The sequence below is a fragment of the Aethalodelphis obliquidens genome, unplaced genomic scaffold (genome assembly GCF_003676395.1).
Source record: "Aethalodelphis obliquidens isolate GAN/ISIS:26980383/991018 unplaced genomic scaffold, ASM367639v1 scaffold9, whole genome shotgun sequence".
NCBI classification, from domain to species: domain Eukaryota; kingdom Metazoa; phylum Chordata; class Mammalia; order Artiodactyla; family Delphinidae; genus Aethalodelphis; species Aethalodelphis obliquidens.
In genome coordinates, this window is record NW_020837953.1 from 22,527,737 (window position 1) to 22,544,769 (window position 17,033).

The window sequence follows — 17,033 nt, forward strand, 5'->3', positions numbered from 1 at the left end:
GAGCCTTCTTTTTTTTGACACACACTAGTCGTTGGCCAGAGGTCTTGGTTAAATCCCAAATAGTTTTATTTGGATTATGTAAAAGCCTATCAAATTTATTTAAGTGTGAAACATGGGAACAACAGACTTCCACTGAGCGATATGAAAACGTTACAGGTTCAGTACTTCCAAAGGAAGAAACCTCCAAACCCAAAAAAGAATAAATATGAATTTGTATTTTTGAAGAATGTGAAACAATGGTGTTTGCTTAATTGCTCATTTTGTATAAACTTAATATTGTACTTTAAAATATCTGCTAAGAAGTGAAAATTTAACTTTTTGGAATTGAAAAAGCAATATTAAATACTAATGAAATCCTAATTAAATGCTTATTTAAATCTGGTAGTATCTGTGGCATTTCTTCCCAACCCTACCCATGGTTGACAATTTTCAACCACTTCACCCCTCCCCAGCCATCAGAGTTTTAGAGAGGGGACAGAAAGGAAAGGTCGGTCACCAGGAGAGTCTGCAGGTTTCCTTTTAATCAAGGCTCTGCTAAAAGTGTTTTGTGGGGCTAGGAGCCCCCAAAGCATGAAATGGACATGTAACACGACCTGGATCCCCCAAAGCAGGCCAAACCACTCTGGCGAGCACTGCTGGTCTGCCCAAATCTGGGTAATCAGACTGGGTATTCGTTGGCTACATTTCAGAGCTCAGCACTGCCTTCAGCCAGGATGAAGTGGGAGTGAACCCAGCTGCTAGCAGAGCTGCCACCCCGGCTGAGAGCCAAGTACCAGCCACTGCCAGTGAAGACTGGCCCCTTTATTGAAAGGGAGTTGTTCACAGTCCAGCTACCAGCCCTGGGGAGGGAGAGAAGTCAGGGCGCCCGGCTCGGGGATGGTCAGGGCTCCGTAGCTCCATCGCCGGCATCCTTTGGAAAGCCACCTCTGGCGGAGACAGCTGTCTGGGAGGGGGCTCCAGGTTTGGCTGAGACGTTCTGATTGGAACAGAAGAAAGAAAAAAAGTGAGGCTGGGAGGAAAGGCCTTGGATTAGGCCCTGCAAGAGATGGCCACTTGGCATCTGGGTAGCACTTAACTTTTTCAAAGCCTCTCGCCCAACTGAAAGGCAGTGGGCGATAAAGCGGTGGGGACACTCTTCCACCCTCCAGGGGAAGCCAGAACTTAGCAAGTGCGGCCAGTGGGCAGTCCCCACCTCCCAGGCCCAGCCCGGGGTGGGCACTGACCCCGCCACCAGCCGGCTCCGGGCGCCGGCGGCCCAGCTGCCGCAGCATCTCCTCGCAGGCGGCGATGGTGTCCAGGAGCTGCCGCTGCCGCTGCTCCACCGCATCCAGCAGCTGCTGGGCGCGCTCATCCCGGGGCGGCTGCGGGGGTGGCCTCCCGCCGAGCCCCAGCCCCGCCTTCCCACGGTCCACGCCGGCAGCCTCCCTGCCCGGGAGAGAGCGAGACAGACGGTCAGGGCCGGCGCTTGCGCGGGGTCAGAGCCCCTTTCCCCCCGCCCCAACGGGCCCCCTCTCACCCCCGTGACCAGTCTGAGCCCGGGCCCCATTCCATCTCCGCCTGCGCGGCCCGACCACCGCCCCCCTTTCGGCCGCCCCCCCTCCCCAGCCCTGCGCTAAGGCTCCGCAAAGCTGCGCCCCGCCCCGTCCCCACCGGTCTCCTTCAATCCTCCTGGGGGTCGCGGTCCCTTTAAGTTGCCCAGCACGGTGGTGGGGCGGAGCCTCCCAGACCGGAAGATGACTGGGCGCGTCACTTCCTCCCGGAAGCAGGCCTGGGCGGATGTCTCCGGCGCGTCCGTGCACGGGGCTGAGGGCCGCGGTGGCTGCCAGCATAGGGTTGAGCGAGGGGCCGGCGGGCTCCGCCCGGAGCGGGCGCCTTCTCCGTCCGCCGAGCCCCGCTCCGGCGGCGCCGGGGGCCCGGCTGTTCCGGCTCCCGGGGAGCGGGGCCGTGCGGGCCGCAAACCCGGAGCGCGCCGGCTGGACCGAGGCGCTGCGGGCCGCCGTGGCCGAGCTGCGCGCCGGCGCCGTGGTGGCCGTCCCCACCGATACGCTGTACGGCCTGGCCTGCTCGGCGAGCTGCTCGGAGGCACTGGGCGTCGTGTACCGCGTCAAGGGCCGCAGCGAGACCAAGCCGCTGGCCGTGTGCCTGGGCCGCGTGGCCGACGTCTACAGGTGAGGACGCCCCGACCCGGCCCTGTTGGGGGCGGCACCGCGGGAGGGGTTTCCGGTGACAGGCTTGGGAGACTGAGGCGCGGAGAGCGGGAGGGGCTTGTCCAGGCTCACCCGGGAATCCGGAACTGGAAACGTGTATGGAGCGCTTAGCGTCTGCCAGGCCTTGAACGAGATCGGGGGCGCAGCGATGAACGAGGCAGGCGGGGTCCCTATTCTTCTGGCGTTTTTGTGATAATGGGCGGGGGGGGGGGCGCCCACGGTTTAAGAAAAAAGAGGGGGAGCACGGTAGCTTAAGTTAGTAGGGAGTGCTTTGAAGAAAGTAAAACGTGGAGCGTGAAAGCGGTGCAGCTGTTGTAGCCTGCGGGTCCAAGCCTGGGGCGGTCCTCTGGAGCCCTGCTTTCTGCTCAAGCTCTTGGGGGTGAACAGGGAAGACAGGCGGATCCCATTGTAGACCCTCGGGTCACCTTTCCTAGATCTGCCTAGAGTCTGGAATAGGACCAGCAGTGCCTTTCATTTGGTTGGATTTGTGTCCCCTCTGTTTCCCAGGTACTGCCGTGTGAGAGTACCTGAGGGGCTCCTGAACGACCTGCTGCCAGGACCAGTGACCCTGGTGATGGAACGCTCGGAGGAGCTCAACAAGGACCTGAACCCCTTCACTCCTGTGAGTCAGATTTTCTCTTGTGTCCCCAGACTTCCGCTGTTTGGCTTTCGCTAGGATCCAGGCCAGAGCCATCTCCCACCCCTTCAACCTTTCTGATGATCCCCTTTCTCTTTGCCTCATAGCTTGTAGGCATCCGGATTCCTGACCACGCCTTCATGCAGGACTTGGCCCAGGTGTTTGGGGGACCGCTTGCTCTCACCAGCGCCAACCTCAGCTCCCAGACCAGCTCTCTGAATGTTGAGGTGAGTTACCCAGTCCTCCCCCCGGAAATGTCACCAGGCCACAGTTTCCTCTGAACCAGAGGGGCTGATGGTTCACTGGAATTGCCTGGCAGGGGAGCTGCCCTTTTGGTCTGATGGTGGGAAGTCTGCCTAGGTGGCCGGGGTGGGGGAATACAGAATGATCTCAGAAAAGGTTTATTTTAAAGTTTGAAAGGCGAGGGGGAGAATTGGTGTTGTTTTCCTACTGTCTTTTTAACAGTAAGAGGCATCATAAGTACATGTTTTTCTCATTCTGTTGGGATAGCAGTCGTTGGAGAATACAGTTGGGTGATAAGTCTTCATAACTTGCTGTAAAGAAAGTTAAGACTCTGAAAAGTTAAATCACTTATCCCAGGGACTCCTGGTCCTGTTCTCTTACCTCTGTCACAAGCCAGGTCAAAGAAGGGATCACCCACGGGAATTCCCTGGCCATCCGGTGGTTAGGATTCCGCGCTTTCATTGCCGAGGGCCCAGGTTCAATCCCTAGTTGGGGAACTAAGATCCTGGAAGCCGCGCAGTGTGGCCCAAAAAAAAAGACAGAAAGGATCGTCCTAATCCTGTCTTGGCGGAGTAGCTTAGAATGAATGAGGACGCAAAGAAGTTTGACTGAGCATACTTCTTTTCTCCTACTGGTCTTAAATGCAGAACATAGCAAAGTGATTTCACTTTCATAGTAAAGTGTTTCCATGCCCAGACGTAGAGAGTGGGTTCAGGGGCTTTGGAAAGTGAGAGCCCAGCACCCCTTCTTATTCTCAGGCTTTACTTGATCCTGGTGGCTATATCCTAGGCATTGGTGATGGGGATTCTTACCTTTTCGGCAAGCAGCTTACCTATCCAGCACAGTAACTGGTATTTATGATCCCCCATCCCAAATTCCCAGGCCTAACTGCCACTGCAGTGCCTTCATGCGGGGTGAGGGTGGAGAGTGGTGCTCTGGCTCAGTTAACAATTCAGTCCACAGTTCTGAAGGGGAACTCCTTTCCATAGCCCAAGGATTGAGTGCCAACGGCGTGCAGTTGCAGAGTCCCCCCCCCCATTTCTCCTGCCCTGATCCAGAGTTTAAATGAGGTTCCTTACCCTGCTTAGAGGAAGATGCCTGCTGTTTTAGAGCTGTGTGATCTCTGTCTTAGGTGCCCTGTGTGCGGTATGACATCATTGCAGATGCCAGAGGTGGTGTCCATGCTCTTCCTCTCCCTCTTCTCAGGAATTTCAGGACCTCTGGCCTCGCTTGTCCTTGGTCATTGATGGGGGACCAATTGGGGACAACCAGAGCCCTGAGTGTCGACTAGGCTCAACTGTGGTTGACTTGTCTGTGCCTGGAGTGTTTGGCATCATTCGTCCGGGTTGGTGAGTCTCTTTGCTGTGGCACAGGGATAGGATTTGAGGGAGGTTGGGAGATGCAAACAAAAAAAGGTTGTCACTCCTATTTTGCCCTGAGGGGAGCGGGCAGGTTTGGAGATGTGGTGGGTGGAGTGGAACTCAGTTTGCTAGTGTTTGCTGGCTTTTTCAGAATTCAAAAGGATTCATCAAGGGTTTGATGAACAGAGCATAGTATGATCAAAGAGTTTAGAGGTCCCTGATCTCCAGAATCTGGTGGGCTCGGGGCTTTGAGAAGTCAAACCCTAACTGTCCTCCATTTCCTCCCCAGTGCCCTAGAAAGTACTTCGGCCATCCTCCAGAAGTACGGGCTGCTCCCCTTACGTGAATCCTGCTTGTGAAACTCCGGAGGAGGGAGGGCGCAAGGACTGGTGCTGGACACTGTGTGTCCGACTGCTGGTGGCTGGCAAGGCCTCATTGGCAGAGGCCGCTGGGGCTACAGTGTTACTAGTCTGACCTTTTAAGGCAAAGTTTCTTTCTGAACACTACGGACCAGGCCTCAGAAGCTGCTGGTTAAGCCTCACACCTGGTTGGGGAGGTTATATTTATTTATAATTTCATATATGAGCCAAAAGCTGAATAGAGGTTTTAAGAGTATTCCGAGGATGGCCTTGTTCTGATAAGTTTTTCCGATCTTTGAAAAATAAATAACAGATTTGGAATCTAGTGAGAGCTTCTCTGGTGGGTAGTGGCACTTAAGGTCCAAATCAACTAACACATTGGTTGGTGCTTTTCAAAAGTCTCAAGTGACCAAGGGCATGAGTTTTATGCTTCTGAAGCTGGAACCAGTTTAGGACAAAGATAAAAACTGTAGAGCCATCGACCAAACACTGCTTCCTCTGAACCAGGGGGCTGGTTCTTTGCTGTAATTGCCTGGCGGAGAGTCACCATTTTGGTCTAATGGTGGGAGGTAAGCTCAGCTGGCACAGGGGTTGGGGGTGGGGTCCAAATTAAGGAATATTGGAAAATAAATCTCTACTGTCCTGTCCAGCCACTTTTTTCTTATTTATTCGTAATATAAATTATAATGAATTATACCTACAACACCTTTATTTAAATGCAGTGTCTACTCAGCAGCCTTTATCTTTATTCATATGTATACAAGTGTTAAAAACATACTTACTATTGGGCATTTGAACTTAGCTTTTTCTTTAATAGAAAAAATGCTGTTAAACATCTTTGTGAATGTTTTATTTTCCTTCTTTTGAATTATTTCCTTGGGGTAGGATTACTGGGTCCAAGTGTGTGGCCATTTTCTTGGCTCTTGATAGAGGTTAGCCTTCAAAAGAACTGAATCAAGCTGCACTGCCATCAGCAGTGTGTGAGAATTACTGCGCCTGCCCCCCGGTTCTGGCCATACTTTTACTAGTTTTAAAAATATGCATATGTGAACTGAAGCCTCAGTGTCACTCCCTTGTAAATTATTCCAGGTCATCATCTAGCCCTTTTCACCTGTCCCTGCCTGCCTTGGTTTCCCCAACTGAGTCACAGCAAGGGGACCAGGCCTGCCCCATCCGTTGGTGGGATTTAGTACCTGTTAACCTAACTGGAGCTGGGAGCCCTTGTGACCAGTAGGGCTCACTTCCACCCCTCTCCCCTCACACCCCAGTTCTCAGAACTAGGATTCAGTCTGAGCCCATAAACTTCTCAATACGGTCGTTTCCAATGCACATATTTTCAAGTAGATCCTAAGAATTTTGCCAAGAGGGTGTCCCAGGGCCTGCTTTGAGGGTCCCTGCAATTAGCATATTCATTTATTTGTAAATAAGCACTGGTTTGTTAAATATTCCCTCTATAGAAATCTTGTTGAAACTAATTTCTTAAGCAAACTCGACTGCGTTGTGCTAACCCTGTAGCCAGCCCATCCCATACGTCAATTTGTCACAGAATCTGAGGAGTTAAGAGTTTGTGGTCCTGAAGGGATCAAAAGGAAAGCTGATTTGAGAATAGGAACAACACGTCATTTTTAATACAAATCACAGTCGCACTGAAAATGGCTCTGGTGAGTGGGCCTCATTCAGTTCAGGCAGCTAAAGGGAGGGGGGTGTCCTAGTCCTCCCCCTGGAGCTAAATGTTTACCTAGGAAAACGGAGGCTCTGGAGTGCAGAGGTATTTTCTTCGAGGAAAAAGAACTGAACTCCCAGCACTGGGCAAAACAGCAAAAAGGAAAAACTTATAGCTGTGCTTAGGCACTAGCTACAAGGCCACACCAGATTAGGAAAGCTGGCTCCTGTAAGCTTCGGAAGACAGGAGCCATTCCTGGTCGAGTTTTCCCCCAGCACCTGGCACGCGGTAAGGTGCTCGCAGAGTATGTGTTGAATGAATGTGTGAGTGCTCAGGATTATTTCCTGATAATTGGGTTCGGGAATCTACTGGGAAGAGCTTAAACTGAGAATGTTCCCTTTTAGAAAGTCTTAAATGTGGTTGCCTAACTTGGGGAAGACAGATGACGTGGGAAGGAGGCCTGGAGAGGACGCAGGTTGGCAGAGAGCAGGGTGCATGCTAGCCCAGAGCCCTGACACCCTTCTAAGACCAGTGACTTGGCGACTCCAGAACACCAACCAGCTGAGCTCCAAGCTAGACGGGATTGTCTTAAAGTGTTCTGACTGAGGATGTGGAGCTGCCTTGGGCTAAGCCCAGCCACCGGCCAGCCCCTGGGGTTCCCTCTCTGGAACACCACCTAGTTTCCTGTCCCTGCAGGGCACTCTGGCACCCACCTGCCTCAGAAGCACTCAGCCGCTGACTTGGGAGCGAGTGCCGAGCCCCACGTGGTGACATCTTCCAGTGAGGCTGGGACGTCAGCACCTCCCGCCCCTGCCTGCAGGCCCCTCACATCAGCCACTGCTCCTTCTCTTTGATGAAGTGTTCCGCCCAGCGGCGCGTCAGCTCTAGGTACAGGCTGGGCTGATGAGGCAGGTAGTCCAAATACAGCCGAGTCGGCGTCTTCTTGGGAATGGCCTTCTCAATCTGGGTGCCCTCGTGCCACTCATTGAAGGAGGTGATGGAGACGATCTCGGGCCTCACGGTCAGGGCTGCCTGCAGGGCCGTCTCATAGTACTTGCCGTTGACCCTGTTCCGCGTACTGTGGTTGTTCCAGGGCCGGATGCTGGTGTCAATGTAGCCAGGCCCCACGCTGGGAATGAACATGAGGTTGTTGGCATCGCAGAAGTTCTTCACAGCTTTCCAGTTCTGATGGGAGGAGCCGAAGGAGAAACCATTGGAGGCAAAGTAGGTGTACATGCCGTCAAATCCGGCGGCCAGGATGTCATGGGTGTGGCCCTCCTCCACCAGCAGCGCTATGAAGACCCCATCGTAGGGGGTGTTGCGGATTGAGTGGGGCCCGTTCGGTGTCAGGAGGTGGGCCCAGGCCTCGGGGGATGTCAGGTAGGAGTCATAGATATAAAAGAGTGGGAGGCTCTTACCCATGCTGTTCTTATAGCGGTAAAATGCACCATGGGAGCCATACCTGAGGAGCAGGAGGAAGAAAAGGCTGAGCCAGCAGCCTAAGAGAAAAGAAGCCAGCACAGCCGGAGGGCTGGCCATGAGTGAGATCTTTCCTGATGTCCAAGCACGATTTTGAGTCCACTTGGACTCCACAGTTGGACTCATCATGCCTCTAAGCAAGAACCCAGTTCCCTCCCACCCTCCCCCGAGCCTTGTCATTCCTCTATTTAAGCCTCACTTCCCTGCCCCAGGCCGAGCCACCACCATCTTCTATCTGGACTATACCGACAGCCACCTAACTGGTCTCCAGGCTCCCACTTCCACCTCCCTATAACCCAGTCTCTTTTTAAAGCGTAAATCAGATCTGACTGCTCCTTACCGGAGACCAGCAAGGCCCCACCTACTTGATCTGACCCTGCCCACCGCCATTCCTGCTATTACCCCATCTATCGCTTCACTCCGGCTACACTGGCTGCCGTCAAGCTTGTCCCATCAGACGGCCTTTGGATCTGACAGCCCTCTGCCTGGAGTTTTCTGCCTGCCCCAGATCTCTGCAGAGGGGACTCTTCCTTTAGGTGCTGGCTTACATGTCACCTCAGAGAAGCTCACTGGACCACCCATTCTAAAGTTGTTTCTTGGACACACTCTTAACACCTGCTTTATTCTGTTATTACTTCTTCATAGTATAGATCGCCATTTGATTTGTCATCTATAACCACTATCTGCTCACTGCACACCCGCCCGAGGATGTAAACTTTGGTAGCCCTACCCACTGCTGTACAACTGGGACTTAGGACAGTGCCTCGACACCTGAAGGCACTCAATAAATATTTTTTGAATGAATGATATATGCAAGCCATTTGCAAGCCACTTTCCACATATATTAGCTCATGTTAACTCTCACAAGACTCAAAGGTTAAGAGGACTGCCTCTGATCACAGAATGGAGGCCACAGAACCAGAATTCAAACCCAGGTTGCTGTCTCCAAGCCCAGTACTCTTTTACTCTTTTTAGATGCTGGGGACACGGGCATTGTGCCCTTTTGTCTCTTGACCTGCGCCTCCAAGCCTTCTAGCCCTACCCCCATTTAGATCCCCACCAAAATCCAGGTCCCAGAGCAGCCTTACGTGTCAATGATATACTTGATGTTGTCATGCAGAGTGATGTCATCTCGGCCCTTGTAGGGTTGGATGTGGAAGGCCACCTGCCACAAACAGGAGATATTGGTCAGGTGAGTATCTGTCCAGAGGCCACAACCTATAAGGCTCGTGCTTCAAGTATGGGTTGGAGAAGAGGCTGAGTTCAGGAGAGACCTGGCAGTCATGGGCACAGTGTAAATAAAAGCAACCACTGCCCTCAGGGCCCAAAAAACAGGGGTGAGTTTTCCCACCTCCCACAGCAGGGCCTCTGGGAATCATTCTGATGGGCTGTTGCAGGCTGGCCAATAGGTTTCAACTTATGTGCCAGCTCCCAGTGGTTGGCACTAGCTGCCTGAAACTATGGGAAGACGTGTCCATAGGAAAACGTGCCGTGATCTGTTTAATGTGCCAGTGATGGGCTCAGGAACAGGAGTGGGGCTCGTTTTCATCGTTTTTCTTCTTTTGCCACACACAGGTAAGGGCAGTGACTTACTTGATTGGTACACGTGGGGAAAGTAACTGGCCAGCTCCATCCTTCCTCTTGAAAGAGAGCCTGCCTGATGAGAGCACGTGTTGTGCTTTACTCCTTGAGGCCCAGCACTGCCTCCCACTAGGGAGTTGAGGCTGGAGTTCAGTCTGTGGGCCTATTTGGCCCTTGTCTGCCCTCTCTCCAGGATCAGGGTCTCCAACCTAACCTCTATCACCGTGATGTTAATTTAGTCTCCCATTTATCCTATATTTTTCCCAAAACTTTTTTTCAGAACTCAAAAAATAAGAGTGACATAGGCACCTAGAGAAATGGTACAGATGAACCGGTTTGCAGGGCAGAAATAGAGACACAGATGTAGAGAACAAACGTATGGACACCAAGGGGGGAAAGTGGCGGGGTGGTGGTGGTGGGATGAATTAGGAGATTGGGATTGACATATATACACTAATATGTATCAAATAGATAACTGGGCTTCCCTGGTGGCGCAGTGGTTGAGAGTCCGCCTGCCAATGCAGGGGACACGGGTTCGTGCCCCGGTCCCGGAAGATCCCCACATGCCGTGGAGCGGCTGGGCCCGTGAGCCATGGCCACTGAGCCTGCGCGTCTGGAGCCTGTGCTCCGCAACGGGAGAGGCCACAACAGTGAGAGGCCCGCGTACCACAAAAAAAAAAAAAAAAAAAAAAAGATAACTAAGAAGAACCTGCTCTATAAAAAATAAATAAAATAAAATTCAAAAAAAAAGTGACATAGGCATTATTTATTAGACCCCTACCCACAACACCACACTTGCTACGTATTTGCATACCTGGGCTAACGCCAAGAACTTTGGTAGAGGCACTATCCCTGTGGGTGGAGGAGGGGACATCTCCAGAATCGGCCAGAGAGCATTTGGCATCTTCTTGGAGACTCACCTGGATGTTGTGCTGATGGGCAGCGTCCAGAATGGCGGGCACCAGGTCATCTGAGGGTTCCCCATTATCATCAGCCATGCCAGGTGGGTACCAGGACAGGACCAGGACGCCTGAGACACAACACAGAGGCTACTTCAGAGACACACAGTACCCCACAACAGAGAATTCCCTCCTCACAAACCATCTCCAACTGCAGAATGGTTTCTGAATGAAACCTTGAGGGAGACTCCTGCCAGGTTCTCTTCTTGCAGATCAGATCCCTGAGCTGTGAGTCCTGGAGCTGTCCACGCCTGCGGTGCTGAAGCTCAGTGACTGCAGGAACCCTAACGTGTCAGGCCTGGAAGGAGCCGGGAGCCTCGGCAGCCTCTGGCCTGCATTAGCAAGTAGTTAAAGAAAGGGAAACGGGTGGACAATGACACACCCACCTGGAAGGCACAGTCCTGTCTCTGGGGGAGAGGAGCACCTCTGAGGTCCCTCAGGGAGAGGAGCCCTGAGCAGAGGTCATTTTACCCTTCCCGTGGGAAATAACATTTGTCTCAACTGTCTGCCCCTCTAGATGGTAGAATCTTGAGGGATGGCCTCTGTGCTATTTATCTGTGAATACTTCCCACCACTGTCTCTGGCATTCGATTTTCCCACCACACATTAACCATTTCCAGAGAAATTGAAATGTACTGTAAAATCCAGCAGAATTCAGTGACAAAATCTGAAATAAGTCAGCCTCCCCACCCCAGCCTGCCTACAGGGGGGCTTCTTTTCAAGCAGAGTACTTGAAAAGCTCCCAGGCCCCTTACAGCAAATAGAGCAGGGTCCATCATACAACGTGGGCAAACTTTCCTTTCTGCAACCAGCAAACTCAGGAAAGGCTGCTGCCCTACCCTGTGCCTAGTGTGAAAGCAGAGGCCATCCCAGGCACTACTGCTCTGAACCCCAGACTCCTGCGGGGCCAGGGCACCCAGGCCTCACTTAACCCAAACGGAGAAGCCCAATAGACTGCCCTCCTCTCCTCGCTCTCCCTACCTGGGACAGCCCTGGTGCAAACGCCTTCCACTGGCCCTCCCAGCAGCTCTGCTCTAGGAAAGGGCCCTGGAATGGTAGGGGGTCAGAAGGCAGAGGTGGAGGAGTCTGAAAACTAGGAGATGGGGGCGGGGTCTCCTGGTGAGCATGGGATGAGAGTTCTAGAAGAGAAGAGCTAGAAGCCAGGCTGAGTGGGACCAAAGGCCCCGTGATAGGAGCAGTGGAAGTTGGGGTCTCCTGGTGAGCATGGGATGAGAGTTCTAGAAGAGAAGAGGTAGAAGCCAGGCTGAGTGGGACCAAAGGCCCCGTGATAGGAGCAGTGGAAGTTGGGGTGTGGGAACGAAGAAAGGCGAGGCTGGGGACCCAGCGACGGGGGAGGGGGAGCTCACCAATGGCGGCTTCCTTCAGCTGGGTCATGTGCTCCCGCAGCACGTCGGGGTCCCGGGAGCTGTAGGGCCCCAGCTGCGGGTAGAAGCTGGAGCCCAAGTCTTCGGGGGGGCTGTGGCGGCCGCGGGGGTAGCTGGCCGAGATCTTGGGGTCCCAGTGCGGCACCATGACGTGGTCCCAGTGAATGTAGTGGCCCTCGCGCCGCGGGCTCCCGTACCACGAGTAGTAGAAGGCGTGCAGGTCCGAGTAGACGCGCAGACTCTGCCCGGGGGCGGGCTCGGCCTCCGCTGGGGCCGGCCCCGGGGAGCTGCCCGGACCCGCGGTGCGGGGCGGAGGCGGCGGCGGCGGCGGCGCGGCGGGGGCGGCCGGGGCCCGGGCGGCCGGCGCGGGGCCCCCCTCGGGGCGTCGCTCAAAGGGCGCCAGCTCCAGGCCGGGGCCCAGCGCCGGGAGTCCGTCCGGAGCCTTGAGCGTGCGCAGGCCCATGAGAGTGCCGAAAGCGAAGAGCAGCACCAAGAACAGCGCGATGCAGGCGCGGCGCCGCCGCCGGGCCATGGCGGCCCCCGCGCTCTCCGCGTCCCGCCCGGCTACCTCCCGGCGCGCCGCGCCATGGCTGCCCGCCCGGCTCCCGCGCGTCGCGCAGCCCGCGCGCGTCCCAGGGAGACGGCGACTCCGAGCGCCGAGCGCGGCGTGGGCGGCTCCCTGCCTCTCCCCCGCAGTGCGGGCGGGCCCGGCACACAGAGAGTGCAGGCGGCGCAGACCAACTGGTCGCGAGCCGCGGGGGGAGTGGACGGGGAGAGCTACGAGATCCCGGGCCAAAGGAGCAGGGGCCAAAGTCAAGGCGCGTGGCTCGCGGAGGATCTGTCGCCTTTCAGCCTGGGGCAGCGGCGAAGGAGCCCGCTGGGGGAAAGGGAATGCCCTCCTCCCCCAACCCAGGAGAAGGTCCGGGCGGTGGCGCTGGAGGGCGTGGGAGCATAGGGCAGGGTGGGGAAGAAAGCAATGTCTGTGGCTGTCCCTGTCTCCAACGACCTCCTTCCCCGCTAGGAGTCAGACACTACAGACACTGGCTAGAGTGGGAGGATGAGGGAGACCGTGACTTGCGCAAGGTCACATGGACTGGGCCTAAGTCCAAGGATCAGGACTGTCTCCTCGCCAGAGCTCTTGTCACTGTCCAGCCTGCCTGCTCTCGGGCCGGTTGTCCCAAGCTCTCTGTCCTTGGACAACCTCCTATAGTCAGTGAGGACTAAATAAGATGGCTACCATGAAGCAGTTTTTACAGGGCCTAACAAAATTAGCACTCAACACTTGCTCGAAGTTCCTTCTGGACTCTGAGCTCCAGAGAGCCGGCGCTGGGTCACCTTTACCTTTTTAGATTCCAAGGGCTTGGAAAACAGGATGTGACACTCAGTGCCCAGGGTTTCTTGTGGAGTGAATAACAGACTCTGATGTGATATTCTAGAGACAATGTTAAGTTTTTCACTCAACACTGATTAAGTTCCTACTCTGCGTTACTCATTATTTGACTCATTAAGAAAAAGTTTTGTTTATCGTCTGCCTCCTTCTCTGGTCCATGAAGACAACAATTCTGTTTCATCAGCCACTATATCTGCAGTGTCTAAAACAGGGCTTGGCACACTGGTAGGCGCCAGATTCTCATTTCTTAAGTAAATGAATTGTCGGAAACTCAGGAAGAGGAGGAGCAATGTGGGAAATGTGGGTAGGTTTGGAGCCCAGGAAAGTACATTCAGGAGAATTCATGGGAGTGTCGACGAAAAATTAACCAGTCGATCTAAGACAGAAATGGAAAATATTATTCGAGTCATATTTGAGGTTTATAACCTGGGAAGAGCATCTCAGAAAGCTCTGAGAGCTGTTCCGCCCATTAAAAGTCAAGGCAGAGTTATATAGGTTTTTTTGAGACAGAGGGCTGTACATTAAATGACGTATTATTGACAGTTTACATAATCCAGATCAAAGCCCCATGTGATCCCTTAGCAAGAAGGAATGTTATCCAAATGCTGGAGAAAGTGAGGAGAACCCTACTAGCGCTGTTGGTGGGAATGTAAATTGGTGCAGCCACTATGGAAAACAGTATGCAGTTTCCTTAAAAAAACTGAAAATAGAACTACCATATTATCCTGCAATCCCACTCCTGGGCATATATCTGGAGAAAACTCTAATTCGAAAAGACACGTGCACCCCAATGTTCACAGCAGCACTATTTACAATAGTCAAGACATGGAAGCAACCTAAATGTCCATTGACAGATGAATGGATAAAGAAGATGTGGTGTATATAGACAACAGAATACTACCCAGCCATAAAAAAGATTGAAAAATGCCATTTGCAGCCACATGGTTGGACCTAGAGATTATCCTACTAAGTGAAGTAAGTCAGACAGAGAAAGACAAATACCATATGATATCACTTATATGTGGAATCTAAAATATGATACAAATGAACTTATTTACAAAACAGAAACAGACTCACAGACATAGAAAACAAACTTATGGTTGGTTACCAAAGGGAGTAGCAGGGGGAGGGGGAGATAAATTAGGAGTTTGGGATTAGCAGGTACAAACTACTATATATAAAATAGATAAATAACAGGTCCTAGTGTATAGCACAGGGAACTATATTCAATATCCTGAAATAAACCATAGTGGAAAAGAATTTTTAAAAATAAGAATGTTATCTTTAAGGAGTTGGCTTATTGATGCTAGGAGAATGTTGCTCTTTATAGTTGAGCAGGTATTTCTGCTGATGGGGAAGATTTGGTCGATGCATGAAGCAGTTATACAATGCACAGTGTGGGGAGAGAGGAGGCCAAAGGGCACATAATTTTTTTTTTTTTTTGGTACGCGAGCCTCTCACTGTTGTTGCCTCTCCCGTTGTGGAGCACAGGCTCCGGACGTGCAGGCTCAGCGGCCATGGCTCACGGGCCCAGCCGCTCTGCGGCATGTGGGATCTTCCTGGACTGGGGCACGAACCCTTGTCACCTGCATCGGCAGGCGGACTCTCAACCACTGCGCCACCAGGGAAACCCATGAAATTTTTTATGTTTAAATTTTTCTGGTCTTGCCATAAAATATGAATTTTATTTCACAGCATTAAGTGTGAATTAATATTAGAGAAATGCAAATCAAAACTACAATGAGAGGGGCTTCCCTGGTGGCGTAGTGGTTGAGAGTCCGCCTGCCGATGCAGGGGGCAAGGGTTCGTGACCCGGTCCAGGAAGATCCCACATGCTGTGGAGCAGCTAAGCCCATGCGCCACAACTACTGAGCTTGTGCTCTAGAGCCCGAGAGCCACAACTACTGAAGCCCGCGTGCCACAACTACTGAGCTCGTGCACCTAGAGCCTGTGCTCCGCAACAAGAGAAGCCACCGCAATGAGAAGACTACGCACCACAACGAAGAGTAGCCCCCACTCGCAGCAACTAGAGAAAGCCCACGTGCAGCAACAAAGACCCAAAGCAGCCATAAATAAATAAATAAATAAATAAATAAATAAAATAAAATAACCTAATTAAAAAAACCTACAATGAGGTATCATCTCACACCAGTCAGAATGGCTGTCATTAAAAAGTCTACAAATACCAGATTCTGAAGAGAGTGCGGAGAAAAGGGAACCCTCCTACACTGTTAGTGGGAATTTAAGTTGGTGCAGCCACTGTGGAAAACAGTATGGCGTTTCCTCAGGAAACTAAAAATGGAATTACCATATGATCCAGCAATCCCATTCCTGGGCATATATCCAGACAAAACTGTAATTCAAGAAGATACATGTACCCTCTGGGACTTCCCTGGTGGCACAGTGGTTATGACTCTGTGCTGGGAGCCCGGGTTCCATCCCTGCCTAGGGAACTAGATCCCACAGGCATGCCGCAACTAAGAGTTTGCAGGCCACAACTAAGGAGCCTGTGTGCCGCAACTAAGGAGCCTTCCTGCTGCAACTAAGACCCAGCGCAAACCAAATAAATAAATATTTTTTTAAAAAAAAGAAGATACATGTACCCCTATGTTCATAGCAGCACTATTTACAATAGCCAAGACGTAGAAACCATCTAAATGTACATCAACAGATGAATGCATGAAGAAGATGTGCTACAGGGGCTTCCCTGGTGGTGCAGTGGTTGAGAATTTGCCTGTCAATGCAGGGGACACGGGTTCGAGCCCTGGTCTGGGAAGATCCCACAGGCCATGGAGCAACTAGGCCCGTGAGCCACAACTACTGAGCCTGCGCATCTGGAGCTTGTGCTCCGCAACAAGAGAGGCCGCGACAGTGAGAGGCCTGCACACGGCGATGAAGAGTGGCCCCCGCTCGCCACAACTAGAGAAAGCCCACGCACAGAAACGAAGACCCAACACAGCCAAAATTAAATAAATAAATAAATAAATAAATAAATAAAGATGTGCTACATATATACAATGGAATACTACTCAGCTATAAATAAGAACAAGATAATGCCATTTTCAGCAACATGGATACAACTAGAGATTATCATACTAAGTGAAGTAAGTCAGAAAGAGAAAGACAAATACCATATGATATCACTTATATGTGGAATCTAAAATATGTTACAAAGGAACCTGTCTATGAAACAGAAACATAATCAGGGACACAGAGAATAGACTGGTGGTTGCCAAGGGGGAGGGGGGTGGGAGAGGGTTGGATTGGGAGTTTGGAATTAGAAGAAACAAACTGATATATATAGAATGAATAAACAAGGCCCTACTGTATAGCACAGGGAACTATATTCAATATCCTGTGATAAACCATAATGGAAAAGAATATGAAAAAGAATGTATATATATGTATAACTGAATCACTTTGCCATACAGCAGTAATTAACACATTGTAATTCAACCGTACTTCAATAAAAAATAAATTTAAATAAAAAAGAAAAAAAAGTGTGAATTAAGTAGAACGTGTTCAGCTCCAATAGCAAACACCTGATTCAAACTGGCTTACACAATGCGGAAACATATCTCACAGTGCAGGAAATCCAATGGGAGGGCAGCGTGGGTAGATGCCCTGGTTCAACAATGTCATTAGGGACCTGGGATGCTTCCATCTCACTGCTCTGCTGTCCCCATCATTGACTTCACACCAAAACTGGCTCCACTCAAAACACAAAATGACTGCCACAGGCAGCATGCTTCCTTTTGCCAACAAACAG

General features: G+C 51.9%; 3 protein-coding genes across 6 annotated transcripts; 1 reads left to right on the plus strand and 2 right to left on the minus strand.

The window, feature by feature from the left end:
- Positions 1–42: 42 nt before the first annotated feature.
- CUNH1orf122 (chromosome unknown C1orf122 homolog) lies at positions 43–2,154 on the minus strand. 2 transcript variants are annotated; one of them, XM_027109052.1, is made up of 3 exons: positions 1,517–2,154; positions 1,224–1,425; positions 43–976 (listed from the first exon to the last, which is right to left on the minus strand). In XM_027109052.1, exons 1-3 carry the CDS (start codon positions 1,549–1,551, stop codon positions 881–883), a joined length of 333 nt encoding a protein of 110 aa, XP_026964853.1. In that variant the 5' UTR covers positions 1,552–2,154; the 3' UTR covers positions 43–880. The 2 variants fall into 2 exon arrangements, with proteins under 2 accessions (XP_026964853.1, XP_026964854.1); XM_027109053.1 differs by having other exon boundaries at positions 500–976; positions 1,728–1,831.
- YRDC (yrdC N6-threonylcarbamoyltransferase domain containing) lies at positions 1,681–8,753 on the plus strand. Of its 2 annotated transcripts, XR_003433312.1 has the most exons (6): positions 1,757–2,168; positions 2,715–2,829; positions 2,952–3,071; positions 4,294–4,436; positions 7,564–7,694; positions 7,906–8,753. XR_003433312.1 is itself a non-coding variant. In XM_027109051.1 (5 exons), the coding sequence occupies exons 1-5, from the start codon at positions 1,777–1,779 to the stop codon at positions 4,805–4,807; spliced, it is 840 nt and encodes a 279-aa protein (XP_026964852.1). In that variant the 5' UTR covers positions 1,681–1,776; the 3' UTR covers positions 4,808–5,656. The 2 variants fall into 2 exon arrangements, 1 of the variants encoding a protein (XP_026964852.1); XM_027109051.1 differs by lacking the exons at positions 7,564–7,694; positions 7,906–8,753 and adding an exon at positions 4,738–5,656 and having other exon boundaries at positions 1,681–2,168.
- Positions 6,411–12,691, minus strand: MANEAL (mannosidase endo-alpha like). Of its 2 annotated transcripts, XM_027109049.1 has the most exons (4): positions 11,857–12,691; positions 10,451–10,560; positions 9,038–9,114; positions 6,411–7,932 (listed from the first exon to the last, which is right to left on the minus strand). In XM_027109049.1, the coding sequence occupies exons 1-4, from the start codon at positions 12,404–12,406 to the stop codon at positions 7,296–7,298; spliced, it is 1,374 nt and encodes a 457-aa protein (XP_026964850.1). In that variant the 5' UTR covers positions 12,407–12,691; the 3' UTR covers positions 6,411–7,295. The 2 variants fall into 2 exon arrangements, with proteins under 2 accessions (XP_026964850.1, XP_026964851.1); XM_027109050.1 differs by lacking the exons at positions 9,038–9,114; positions 11,857–12,691 and having other exon boundaries at positions 10,451–10,521.
- Positions 12,692–17,033: the final 4,342 nt, after the last annotated feature.